Source organism: Furipterus horrens, unplaced genomic scaffold, assembly GCF_987537825.1.
Source record: "Furipterus horrens unplaced genomic scaffold, mFurHor1.1.pri manual_scaffold_3, whole genome shotgun sequence".
NCBI lineage: Eukaryota > Metazoa > Chordata > Mammalia > Chiroptera > Furipteridae > Furipterus > Furipterus horrens.
The window spans coordinates 187575284-187588729 of record NW_028327173.1 but is presented as its reverse complement, the minus strand read 5'-3'; the positions used below and the strand labels follow the sequence as shown (position 1 = coordinate 187588729).

Here is a 13446-nt window from a genome sequence, read left to right as displayed (position 1 = left end):
ACCTTCCCAGGAAATGGACAGGTGCCTCGGGCCAATGGTTGGAGCTGCGGCTGGCCAATGGGAGAGAGAACTGCGTGACCAGGGATTTGAGAATGAGGGAGCCCGCAGGAGAGGGCGGGGACGAGGGGGCCGCGACATAGGCGCAGGGGGCGGAGAGGGGCTGGCCGGGTGGCCGGCGAGGGTGCTCCAACCACGGCGGGGGGGACCTGGGAACCTGTCTGCGGCAGCCAGTGGAAAGGCGGGTTGGCGCAGGGGCGGGCCCGGGTGCCGGGAAGCCCCGCCCCTTCGAGTCCGCAGGGCCGAGGCGGAGCCAGGCTCGCGTCAGGTGGTCCTGGGCGGGCTGGCGGCTCTGGGGGCGGGGCGCGGCACGGCGCAGAGAGGGGAGCGGCCGCTGGCGGGCGGCGGCGGTGGGTACCGGCTGCGGGAGCAGGTAGCCTATGCGGAGGTGGGCTGGCCGCCCCCAGGGGGCGAGCGCGCAGGCGGGGGCTCCGACCCGCCGCACCCCTGTGCTGCGGTGAGCACACGCGCTCGTTGCATTTGCCGCGCTAGCCCCAGGCAGCCCGCTCTCTCCGCCGCGCCATCCCGGCCCCTACCTGCGGCCGCCGTCGGGGGAGGGGGGTCCCCCCAGCTCTGCGGAGCCGCATGAACAATAGGCGGCGGCGGCTCCTGCGGGCGGCGGCAGCCCCGCACCCTATGGATCGGCCGCTCCATGGAGCCCTCCAGAGCGCTTCTCGGCTGCCTGGCGAGCGCCGCCGCTGCCGCCCCGCCGGGGGAGGATGGAGCGGGGGCCGGGGCCGAGGAGGAGGAGGAAGAGGAGGAAGAAGCGGCGGCAGCCCCCGGGGACCTGGGCTCGGACGCGCCGCTGCCCTACTGGACCGCCGTGTTCGACTACGAGGCGGCGGGCGAGGACGAGCTGACCCTGCGGCTGGGCGACGTGGTGGAGGTGCTGTCCAAGGACTCTCAGGTGTCCGGCGACGAGGGCTGGTGGACGGGGCAGCTGAACCAGCGGGTGGGCATCTTCCCCAGCAACTATGTTACCCCGCGCAGCGCCTTCTCCAGCCGCTGCCAGCCCGGCGGCGAGGACCCCAGTTGCTACCCGCCCATTCAGTGTAAGGCGAAGGCGGGGCCCGGGACCCCGGCGGGGAGGGGGCAATGATCGAGGCCTGGGGGTGGTCGCGGAGAAGTTGGGAGCCCTCCTTGAGGGTTAGGTTCAGAGGGGGGAATGGTTGACCGGGGGAGTGGGTGTGCGCGCGCGCGCGCACTCGGGCCACGGGGGCTTTGGTGGGTGCTGTGGGTAAGAGAGAGACGCCGCAGGCCTTGCCTGGAACCTCAGGCGCTTGGGCTTCTTCACCTTCATCTGACCACCTCAGCAGCAACTGCTGATTCCACTTCCTGAAGCTCCAGCATGAGAATCGCCCCATTTCCCTCCCCTCCCCGTCTCCCTCCCCCCTCCCCCCTCCCCCCGCCCAAATCTGGAAGGATTTCAGGCAAGCTAGTGGTTTCTGTCGTAACCTTAGTCCCCAAGTCTGGGACCTCTCGGCTGTCCCCGCCTCTTAAAGGCATTTGCTTTGAAGGAGATGGGGGTTGTCTCCTGCAGGGCTGGGTTGGCTCACAAGTCCCGGAAGCCTGTGTGAACTCGGGGCTGAAGTGTCTGTGAAATGTCGTGTTGATTTCTTGGATCCTAATCTTGTAACTCAGAAGTTGTACCTTCAGGAGCCTCACTAAATAATGTGCTAAGAAGGGTGTGTGCTGTGTGGAGGGGCAGGTGATGGTTGGAGAAATGATTAGAGAGGGAAAAGCATGTCATTCTCCTGTGAGATCTGGATGTCAAGCTACAGTGGCTAAATCCTAGTCCCTTGACACCCGGGTGGTTAAGACAATACATACTTTTTTTTTTTCTTCTCACCCTAGATCCTTGCCTATATTTGGCATTTGTTAAATCTCAGGGGGACCATGCCCAGAGGTCTCTTCCAGGGCCTTTCTTGCAGTGTCCTGGTTTTCACCAATTTCCCGGGAGTCCCCCGTTCCACACCCTGTAATGAAATTTCCTTTGTTTTTTTCAAAGGAGTTAAGTTGCTATTAAAATCCCTTAATTAATGATATTAGGCGATTTTAGTGGAAAGATGTAGACATCTCCCAGTACAGCTTGCACTATTTTGTATTTGAGGGCTTCTGTAATTTTTCTGTTAAAAAAGTATTGTGAATACATGTTTATCATTGTTTATTCCACATTTTGTATACTTTGCATCTTCCTTGATTTAAAAAAAATCATCACAAATGGCCAACTTCAAACATTTAGCTTTAAAAGTTCATTCATGACAGTTACTTTCTGGCCCCATAACTTATTTTCACCTGAACAATTGTGTTATTATCTTACCATAATTATTAAATACCATCACTCAATATCAAATTCATAATCTCTTACCCTGTTTTTTTTTTTTTTTACTCTCTTTTTAAATTGGCATTTTGACTATCAAATTGATGTTCAGAGTTTTAGTTCTCTTCCTTTCTCCCTCTCATTCAGTTAAAAACGTTTCCATATTTGATAGTACTTGGGGACAAAAAATCACTTTTAGATATTTCTAGATGTTATATGTTTCCGGCACAAGTACTGGGAAGATGAAGGCTAAGGGTCCCAGCATAATGTCTGAAAGAGTGTTGCAGATGAACTTGGTCACACATTGGAAGAAATATTGGAAGTATGGCCTGGTGTGTTAGAAAACAGTGTAGTTTTAAACATAAGTTGCAGTTTGAGGTTTTTTGTGAGCGAAGTTTGTGATTTTTTTTTTTTTTTCAGGAACAGCTAATGTCAGAGCAGAAGAGCTATGTGAGGCTCATTAGCAGGAACTCGGTTTTTTTACTGTCTGTGCTGCCTGTTGTCATGACAGTCCGTGAATTCGACTTAGGCTGAAAGAACCCTTCCACAGAAAGCCAGACATGTCCGTTGCACTGTTAGAAGCTCCTTCTTCATTAGGTGCCCAGGACTTAATCTTTGTTGTAACAAGAATTACCTTGCATAGAGTAGATTCCTGTATCTCTAGAACTGAGATGATGAGAAAGTAGGAGAGTACCTTGTGCTTATTGAAAGAACTGACTTGAACATGACATTTGAAGGTTCTGGTAAGTTATTTTATTTAGCATCACCAGGAGTTCTGATCTTGACAGGAATTAATTCTTGATAATTCAGAAAATATCATTCCAGTCAAAAACTAATTGGAGGGCCTAGTGAAAAATGGACACTGTGTTAATTACCCAGAGATAAAGAAATGATAAGATATGCAGGTGCTTATAAGTCACACGTGAGGGAGATTGGTGATGTAAATATATACTTTCAGTGCTGTGCTTTGATAAAAATGAACACAGGAAGTTGCTGACAGGTGTGCTTCTGATCTGTATGCTAATGTCCACCAGTCCAATTAGTGTCACTGAGAAATTAAAGGTGATTGACAACCTTTCTCCAAAGATTTGGAATGAAAATGAGCCACAGATAGCTTTTCCCCAGTTACCCTTTTAAACTTCCCCTCCAGGGCATGAATTGTGGCATTAGATTGTGAACAGAAAACACTAAGTTATAATGTTCTGTTTTGGTTTTAAATACTGCTTTCAAAGTGAAAGTTTTATTTCAAACTTTATTCAAAACAGGAGAGGAGGAAATTACTAAGTTTTATGACAAAGAAAAATATAATAGTGGTATTAAAAATCAGCTGACATTTATATAGTGCTTTTATCTCCTCCAATGTAGATATTGGAGCATAGCCCCCCATGGAGCTGACAAATAATAAATAGCCCACAAGATACCTTGGCTGGTCATCCTACAAACCAAAAGGTCACCAGTTCGATTCCCAGTCAGGGCACATGCCTGGGTTGTGGGCCAGGCCCCTGACTGGGGGCAAGCAAGAGGCAACCGATTGATATTTCTCTCACACATCAGTGTTTCTTTCCCTCTTTTTTCTCCCTCCCTTCCTTTCTCTCTAAAAATAAATAAAATCTTTTTTTTAAAAAATAGTCATGAACTCTCTCATCTTCCTTATTTTAGAAAAAGATGAAAAATGTAGTTCCAAATTTATCATCCTGGGTGATATATAGGTATTTTTAAACATTTATTCTATAGGATAGTTGTTTTCAAGCAAGGCATATATTAAAGTTATTACTAATTTACTTTTTTCTTGCACCCACTAGAAATATAAGGGTGCATTTTCAGATGTACTTAAGATTTTTAAATAAGTGAGTTATGTACCACTCACTGACCAAAACCCACCAGAATGTGCCTATATATTTCATTTCCAAGGATACTATTGAGAGGGAATAACATCTTGACTCCAAAAATGAAAGTAATAAGGTTTTATTGCTGATATTCCTGGAAATGCCCTTCTGTAGAAACTGAAAAATGCGATGAATGCAACTTGACCTGATTCTTACTTAAAACCAGGTCTTGACTGGAGCAGGGGATGGAAGGAGAGCCCCACATCTTCTCGGGTGCAACTGAAGATCTAGTTCTTAGTCCAAGGACTTCTTATCAGGGAAGGGAAAAGAAAGTACCTTCCTCCCTTGCCCACATCCACCTCTGTTCTGTCTTCTGTCGGCTTGTAAGCTGTGTTCTATACTTTTCTTGAAGTCTAGTCATAATATTTTCTTAACTAAATACCAAGAACCTGGGCGTTAATGTTCTACCCAGAGCAGGATTATTGCTTTGCCTTTTCCACAGTTTTCTGTCTTTTGCAAAATGCCACCAGAGGAGCTGTCCTTTCAGCACCCTAGTTCAGAATCCCATCTATTAAATCCTTGTACATTTAAATAAATATTTAATACCTCCTATGTGTTCACAGCTATGCTTCAGACCAAAGGGAAGAAGGCAGGGTACAAGAGAAAATACAACAGTTCATTCCCTTAAGAGTTCAGATATCCAGTTAAAGAAATAAGATGTATAAAAGCTGGTAGAAAAAAATGAATGTTCCTTCCCTCCATTATCTAAGAAACTCCTAATGCAACATATTTCTTCAAGAGGGTTTCTAATCTCCCTTTAACAGAGGCATATTGTTCTCATTCATATGGATGAGATAGGGCAAACATTATTGATGTCAGATTTCATTTTAGGACCTAGAAACACTCAAGCTATTTTAGCAGAAAGTACCCTAGCTCAGGAAATATAGGTGCTTACAGAATTATTGGGAAGATAGAGAGAAGGGATGATCAGGTGGGCCTCTGGGAAAAACTCCCAGAACATTGCAGACCTGGCCCACCAGGCAAGCAGCTACTTCTCTAATTGGGAAGGTACAGAATTGGGAGTTGTCATTGAAGCTGTCGACTTAAAGAACACCAGGTTGTTGTTACAGTCCAAGGTTAGGCAACTGCTTGGCCTTGCAACCTGCCTCTCCACATCCACAGAGCTAATGACTGGACATTGACATGCCATTGCAGAAAAACCCCAGTTCCCCACAGCCCAGCTTGCCAGGAGAAGCAGCAATAAGATGGTCTCTATCTCACTTCTGCCTTCTAAATCTTATGCATCTAATTGGCAGAACCTAATCTGCATCCAGCACTCCAGCTGTCAGGGAGTCTGGGTAATGTAGTTTTCAGCTTTCTGGCATTTGTAGACCTGAAAGGCATGCCAGAATGGATGCTGATGGCTAGTCTGCAGGACCTGCCACACCTTATATTCTTCAGGAAGAGTGCTGGATGGGGCGATACGCTTGAACACTCAGAACTTTTGGAGTCAAGATGGACTATATTTTTTATATTCCTAAAGACAGTCCAACTAACTTTTCCTAAGAGTTTTCTTTTTACAGACTGCCAGTTGCATTACAAAATACAAATGAATATCAGCCCTCAATAGAATAGAAACACTATAATTAAGCAAGAACAGAGTTTGGAGCGCCACCAGCATCTGAGCGGAGAATGAAGTCATCATGGGGCTGGCTGTGGAAGGAAGCAGTGGGCAGTTCCTCTTTTGGTCTTGCCTGAAGTTCAGAAATATATTTTTGTTTTCTTAGTTTTTTTAGAAAAGTTTTAGGGGTTTGTGTTGTGTGTGTGTGTGTGTGTGTTGTCAAAGTACATACTATTCTCTTTATTTCTTTTAGGAGGTCCAATTTAATTTTTTTTTTTTCAGATCGAAGTTTGGTTTATTTCCTACTGACATATTGCCACCTCCTCCCACCACCACTCATTGTACTTCACCTACTGAATATTCCGTATGATGAGGAGGTGAATGAGGCAGACAGAATCTGCCCTTGTGGATCTCAAAATCTAGCAGGACAGCAGGCACTGAACAAGTCGTTGTAACTGTGTTGAATCTCGCCATAGAGACTGCTATGGAAGGGTTTGATGGGGGCCTGATCTCATTTAGTTGGGGGTTAGGAAACCTTTCTCTAGGAAATTGATGTTCCAGCTGAGACCTGAGAGATGAGTATGAGTAGGCCAGGTAAAGACAGTGAGACTGAGAAGATAGAGAACAGGGTTTTCAGGAGAAAAATACACAATAGCATTTTGCTCATATAGCAGCACCATATCTAGCCCAGGATTTATGTGCTAGTTACAGAGGCTAATGCCACAGAGAAAGTAAGTTGATCACATTTCCTGCCCTTATGGAGTTTACCGTGTAGTGGGGAGACAGAAAAACCGAATGAACAATGACCACTTGCTATGTTTACCCACTTGGGTAAATGGGTGATTAGATGGTGCTTTCAGAATGTTTTTGATTTGCTTTTGTTTTTCCTTCTCTTTCTCAGTGTTAGAGATTGATTTTGCGGAGCTAACCCTGGAAGAGATTATTGGCATTGGGGGCTTCGGGAAGGTCTACCGTGCTTTCTGGATAGGGGATGAGGTCGCCGTGAAAGCAGCTCGCCACGATCCTGATGAGGACATCAGCCAGACCATAGAGAATGTGCGCCAGGAGGCCAAGCTCTTCGCCATGCTGAAGCACCCCAACATCATTGCTCTTAGGGGGGTGTGTCTGAAGGAACCCAACCTCTGTTTGGTCATGGAGTTTGCTCGCGGAGGACCTTTGAATAGAGTATTATCTGGGAAAAGGATTCCCCCAGACATCCTGGTTAACTGGGCCGTGCAGATTGCCAGAGGAATGAACTACTTACATGATGAGGCGATTGTCCCCATCATCCACCGCGACCTTAAGTCCAGCAACAGTGAGTATAAAGAGAGGGGGCTGGAGCGCATAAGGGCACATTCAGACTCAGTCCATGGCTTCTGGTGGTGTGGATTCCTAAAGGAATCTTCATGGGCAGTGAAACGCCTTGCTGAAAACCATTCCATCCTTGAGTTGAGACGTAGGGCTGGAATGAGTGCCAGGAAAATTGGTTTAGGAAGAGACGAACAAGACACCTGAGGAGTTGGGAAAATTCTGAGCACACATTAGCAGGCAAGTTTGGCAATGGATAATTCTGATGCACTGTGCAAAAACATCCCACGACAACATCAGTTTATTTTTTCCCCTTGAGGGAAGTGTGTCAGTAATTACAACAGGGATTTTCCTCTTTCGTAGAACATCAGGTAAACCACACCTGTACCACCTGTTTGCATTTCTGTCTAAACACCCAGCTTGAGGTACCCACCAGAGAGGAGCTCTAAGGAAGAGGAGGCATGTCGTTTAAGCTGTGAGGCCGATCCAGGTGGCAGTGTCGACTTGGAGAGCATGACCTGGCTGGTAGTACTGCAGGCCTCCTGATAGCCTAGGGGTAGTGTTAATTAATTTCATAACTACCTAGTGTTTAATAGCCAGGAACTGGGAAGGAACTGTTTATTAAACATCCAGAATCCATAAACTGGATTGTAAAGCAAGTGTTAGACATAATTAAGTGGTGGATTGGTAGACACTTCAGTCTCTTTCCTTGACTGAATCAGCAGGTACTGGGAATATGCTTTTGTGTGGTCATTCGTGTTCTCTGTTCACTAAACTGTGTGGTAAATGGTACATACTTAAGATCACTGTGAGCAGCCTGTCCAAGAGGGGTGTTAAGACATTGGGGGTTGCGTGGGCCCAGGAACTTCACTCTCTGGATCCTTCAGCTTTGAGCCCGAAATCCCTCAGGCTTTGTTTTATTCTGGGCTGTTCCAGATGTGTCTTACTTTTCTGTTGATGCTATTGTGAATCTGTTTAAGAAAATGCATTTTAAAATTATGTAAGTAGTAAGTGTTTTTGTTGTACAAAAATTAGAAAGTGTAGATGAACAAAAAGAAAAGAAAAATAACCTATAAGGTTTTCCTTCAGGGAGTATAATTATTATATTTGTCATTCCTTCCAGCATGTATGGTTGTTATATATACAAATATACTTTCCAAATTACTTTAAATAGCCTTTATTGCCCTTAGCTCATCCACTTATACCCTCTTCCCCTTTAATTCATTCTTGCTAGAGTGTGGAACACTAGGTATGTATTTTAGATATAATGCATGTGAAGGATTTAAGTTTCACAAAATAAAATCTGGTTTTTCTCTTCCTTCCACCATTATTCTATCTCTTTACCCTATGATTATTCTCATATGGGCCTCCAAAATTCTGTTCTTTAAATGTATTAAATAAATTAAAACTTTTGGTGACCCCTTTTCAAAGTAATTTCTACCTAGAGATTGCTTTGGATGGGATAAGAATAAGATGTGTTGTTACAAAAAATGATATAGAAGCTGAATTGTCTTTATTTTATTTTTCCTTAAATCCTTATCATGCTGGGAGAACTAAGTAGAGTGCTTTAACCTTACATAATTGAGCCCATATAAAAACTTGGGCCAGGATGATAGAATTGTGAAAGTTAATAATTTCCTTCATGAAGTTTTAAATTTAGGTGTAATTTCAAGCTATAAATACAAGGTTTTACTTTTTATAATTTTGTGTTTGAAAGCCTAAGCTCTTGTGAAGGAAAAGTTAACTTGTTAAGGTTCTGCCGTTAGTGGAAGATGGCAAGAGATCTGAATGTCATATGTCATCCAGGAGACAAAGCCCTGATCCTTTCTTTGTCTGTAGATGAGTTTTAGGCTTGCCAGGGGGCAACCTTCAGGTGTGTATTGTGGCAGGTGTTGCACTTACACATAGGGCAGTATTTTAAAGAACCTCATCAAGATAAATGATGTCCAGAAATGTATTAGGTTCGTTGGGCTGCATGGTTGGTGTTGGTGTTGATGCCAACTGTAAATCTCCCATGTGAGGTGGGGTACTTCCTTGGCAGTTGTCTGTGGATGGCTGTTTCCCTGGGATGGTATACAGCATATCCAATGTAAGCCTTGATGACACTGTTCTTATTTCATTGCTGCATGTACATGACTTGGAAATCATTTAAAAAATGTTATGTCTTTTCTTTGCCTCCAGTTGAAGAGTCATAACTTTATTGTGCTTTGCAGACCCGGGAATACTCTCCTGTCGCTCTTGGTTTTACACACCTGCTTACATTAATTGGTCCAACTGTAATCACATAGCCATGGCTAGTACAGAAGAGGCTGGGATATGGAGGATTTTGTTCTGGGTGCAGTGGGTGCAGCTAATAATCAGGTCTGTTACCAAGAAAGAGGGAGAGCATGGCTGGTGGGGAAGCAGCTGGCAGTCTTACCATGGAACCCCAGAGCAGGGCATGCATTGGGAAGAGCCGTTATATTGGATACTTAGCATCATACAGCCAAACAGGGTGAGCCAGGCCCTGGGATGTGTGGCTCAGACTGCTGATTTAGCTAATGGTTTATACTGCTTTACCACATTGCATCATTAACTTAAACATCACTTCTTGAAATGACTTGTAAAAGTGCTGGCTATAAAAATGGATTTATGTGTCTCTGCTCCTTCAGCCTGGGGAAAACCAGCTGCTTGATTGTCAGCAACAGTGTTAGTGAAAGACGACCTCTTAGAGGAAGGATTGTCCTTTTGGGGGTAGGTGGATGGATTTCAGGGTTTTGACTTACAGGCATTTGGCAGAAGAGCAGTTTAATAGCGGCCATTGAAAGTAAAATTAGAGTAAAAATGAGATCATATGAAAAAGCTTTGGAAAATGGAAAGCCTTACCCAAAGTGAAGGGAGTGTTATTAGTTTTATTTTATTATTAAATAACTTATTTCCTCCTCTTAGGAAACAGAAAAAACATAGAGGTAAAAGCAGTGTGTGTGTTTTCAGTTTTTGCATTTATGCAAACTTTTTTTCATTCCTAAATCATGCACAGGAAAGTTTTTTTAAGATTTTATTTATTTATTTTTAGAGAGAGGGAAGGGAGGGAGAAAGAGAGGGAGAGAAACATTGTTCTGTTGCCTCTAGTAATGCACCCCGACCAGGGACCAAACCCACAACTCAGACATCTGCCCCGATTGGGAACTGAATCAAGACCTTTCACCTTGCGGGACAAGGCCAACCAACTGAGCCACACCGGTCAGGGGGCGCACAGGAAATCTTAGTCAACATTGCTTGTAGCATGCTTTCCCCTCCCCCACTTCCCACTTGTCAGTGTATTGTGGCCACTTGCTTATGTAAGTAAATATTTTTTTACTGCAAGATATTTAAAGGTTGCCCAGTATTCCACTATTTAGATACAGTATTTTGCATTAACAAAGTTAAACCCCTATATAGTAATAGTATTAATAACAACAACGAATGCTTATTGAGTGCTCTCTTTAGGTCAGGCATTATCTAAACATTTTATGTGGATTGTCACTTAATTATCACAGCAAACCTACAGCGTAAAGACTGTGAGTGTCTTTACAAGTGAGGATACTGAGGGTCAGAGGAGGTCAGCCATTTCTCTAAGCTCTCACTGCCAGTCCTAAGACCAGACTTCGGGCCCACGTCGACTCCGCAGCTTGTGCTCCTAATGACTGTGCCTTTGTCGGCATACTGCTGTCAGGCAGCTGGGGTGTTGCACTGCGTTATTTCTTGTGGCCCTATAGTACCCCAGTTTTATAGAATTAGAAGTGATATTACTCTGCTCACAGAGGCATAGCATCCACATTTCATTTATGTATGATCACCATATTCTTAATTTCATAGTTGAAAGAACAGAGGTGAGCAGTGAACTGTATGTGGTTTGGGACTGGCCACACCTGCCTTCCTGTCTTCGGATGTCAGCTTAATCTTCTCCTGAGGTTTTTGTTGCATGATTTCCCTCTTTTCCTCAAAGGTACTTTCCCCTTAAGGGAAGCTTGTTTTCTCTTTCCCATGGGACACATCCTGTACTTTCCAGCTACTAGGCCCTTATCCCTCTGATGGCTGCTGTGGGAATAAACTTACTTTCAGGGTGCCCTCTTGCCTCATTTCTCTGCCTATGCAAAACTGTGCTCTGCTCAAAGCTGGCTTCTCCTTCCCTACAGCCCATCACTGGAGCCAATGCTAAGTAGTCATTTGGTGCTAAACACATATTACCTGATAGTATGTAGAAGAACATTAATGTGACAGGAACTAGAGCTGCTAGTCCAGTGGCTGCAAGCGCAGATGCCTTCCAATCAGGATCAGTGAATCTGTGAAGCAGCTGGTGTGAAGATGTGGGACTTGGGGGGAATGATGGTGAAGTGAGTGTCTGCTCCACCCAACACAGGCCGTTGGAAAAAGAAGCAAAACACTGTGCTGGCCTGCAGCTGGCTGCCAGACAGCATCCCTGGCCTCCTGGTTTTGTTGGCTTTGATCTCAGGAGCATCCCCTATGTCTCTAAATAGATTTTATCTCTTTAGTTCCCAGACACTTGAATGAAGGTTGGAAGGAAGGAAAGATCACTTGAACTGGTCTATTAGGAAGGAAGGATCACTTGAACTGGTCTATTTGCGGGATCTCAAAATGTAAAAATTCTCCTTTTCTTGTCAGAGGAGGTCCCTCATGCCTCATTTGCATGGAAGTTGCTTTTTATTCTCATTATATACTCCAGGCCCTTGATCCTTGTTAACATCTGAGTTCATCAACCTGTTCTGGGTGCCTTGTGTGGCATTTTTACAGCATATTTGTTACAATCTCCCATGCTTTGCCCTCTTCTTTCTCTATACCCTTCAGGGATGCTAGCCCCAAGGAACTCTCACTGGCCGGTGTCTCCACTGCAGCCAGGTGCAGCCTGCCAGGTGCTGCTGGAACAGGCCAGTGTCCTGCGCTGCCGGGGTCCACTGCCAGCCTGTCTCATCCAATCTCAGTGTTCCTCTTGTTCCCAACTTGTGACTTCCCTATTCTGTTCTTCACAATGCCCAGTCCAGTTTCGTTCAGCTGTTTGATTGGCAGGTCCTCTTGCAACTGGAGGCCCAAGAGGCATGCCCTCTCTCCCAGTCCTTCGCTCACAGGTGCTATATGCCTGTCTCCAACCTTCTCTTGGAGTTCACAAGGCAAGGAAGAGGAAGACCTGCTTTCTTGCAGTGTGGGGAGGTTTCATCTTGCCCTTGGCCTCTGGCCAGCTATTATGTCCCAAGCCCTGGTGTACAGTTGGATCAGACCCTGGCTTCAGCCCCTGCCTGAATCCCTGTGTAGGATTTCTCCACGCTGCGAGCTTGCTGGCTGCACGGCTCGTGGAATCTGTGACCCACTGGATTCCACTGCCTATGCCCTTGCTCCTACACATGTTCCTCCTGAGGAAGAGTACAGTTCTGCCTTGGGGATGAAGCTACTGAGGCACAGGCAACCTGGCCCGAAGCAATGTGGCAGCGACTTGCCTAGAAAAGGGTGAGGAGTAGCCATAACAGTAGCTTTCCTATGGGAGAATGAACCACAGAACATTCCCAGCGTGCATCGGGGGGGCAGTCAAGTATCAGCTAGAGAACCCAATTCTTGGTCTTTTTTGAGAGGTTCATAAATGACTTTCTCTATGTCTCATGAACACATCCCCAGATGAGATAATTCCAACAGTACCTGGCTCTGGTATTTCTGAATGTTCTCCCTGTTGTTCTGTCCATTTCTGGTCTTGGTCTTCTTTACTACAAGTTCCCTCTTACAGAGAGTTGGAGGATGACAGATGTCTTTTTGAGAACTTTTCCTGGCAAAAGCGTACAAGTGCTCAATGAATTGGATTTCGCCTTTGGTTGCAGGAGACTATACCTATGGTCAACTAGCAGCTACCAGGCATGTCCCGGAGGATTGTGTTCAGTCGATGGGGAGCATTTTCCAGGAATACAGAGACATGTTTTGCAAGTTAAAATTAATACATAAGTGACTAAAGCTGAAATGAAACAAGCAGCCAGCCAAGTGACGTAATTAAGCAGAAGAAGCCAAGAGGTCTGACCTCTAGGTCACAGGGTGTCTTCAGTTCTTAAACTGTGTCTGGGAACTTTGCTTTTCCCTCTTCCCTTGGATGTGATGACCTTCTGCACAAAGGTGGTCCTCATTTGTGTATCAGTTTGAGAGCTTGGAGTTGGGAATAGACCAGTAAGCAAAACCAGACACAGTCGTGACTCTGACTAGTGCAGTGGAGGGAAGATGTAGGTGCCATGAGAATGACTCATAAAGGGACATGCCTGAGGGTTTGCTGAGATGGGATCTGAACGGAGAGAAGAGGAGTT

The 13446-nt window shown here is 45.5% G+C and overlaps 1 protein-coding gene across 1 annotated transcript in view; it reads left to right on the top strand.

The window, feature by feature from the left end:
* Window positions 1-470: 470 nt before the first annotated feature.
* MAP3K9 (mitogen-activated protein kinase kinase kinase 9) overlaps window positions 471-13446 on the top strand; it is a 62227-nt gene continuing 49251 nt past the window's right edge. The window contains exons 1-2 of the mRNA XM_090271073.1: window positions 471-1109; window positions 6726-7139. Of these exons, the coding sequence (XP_090127199.1) occupies window positions 710-1109; window positions 6726-7139 (814 nt within the window). The 5' untranslated portion in view covers window positions 471-709. The remainder of the gene's footprint in view (window positions 1110-6725; window positions 7140-13446) is intronic.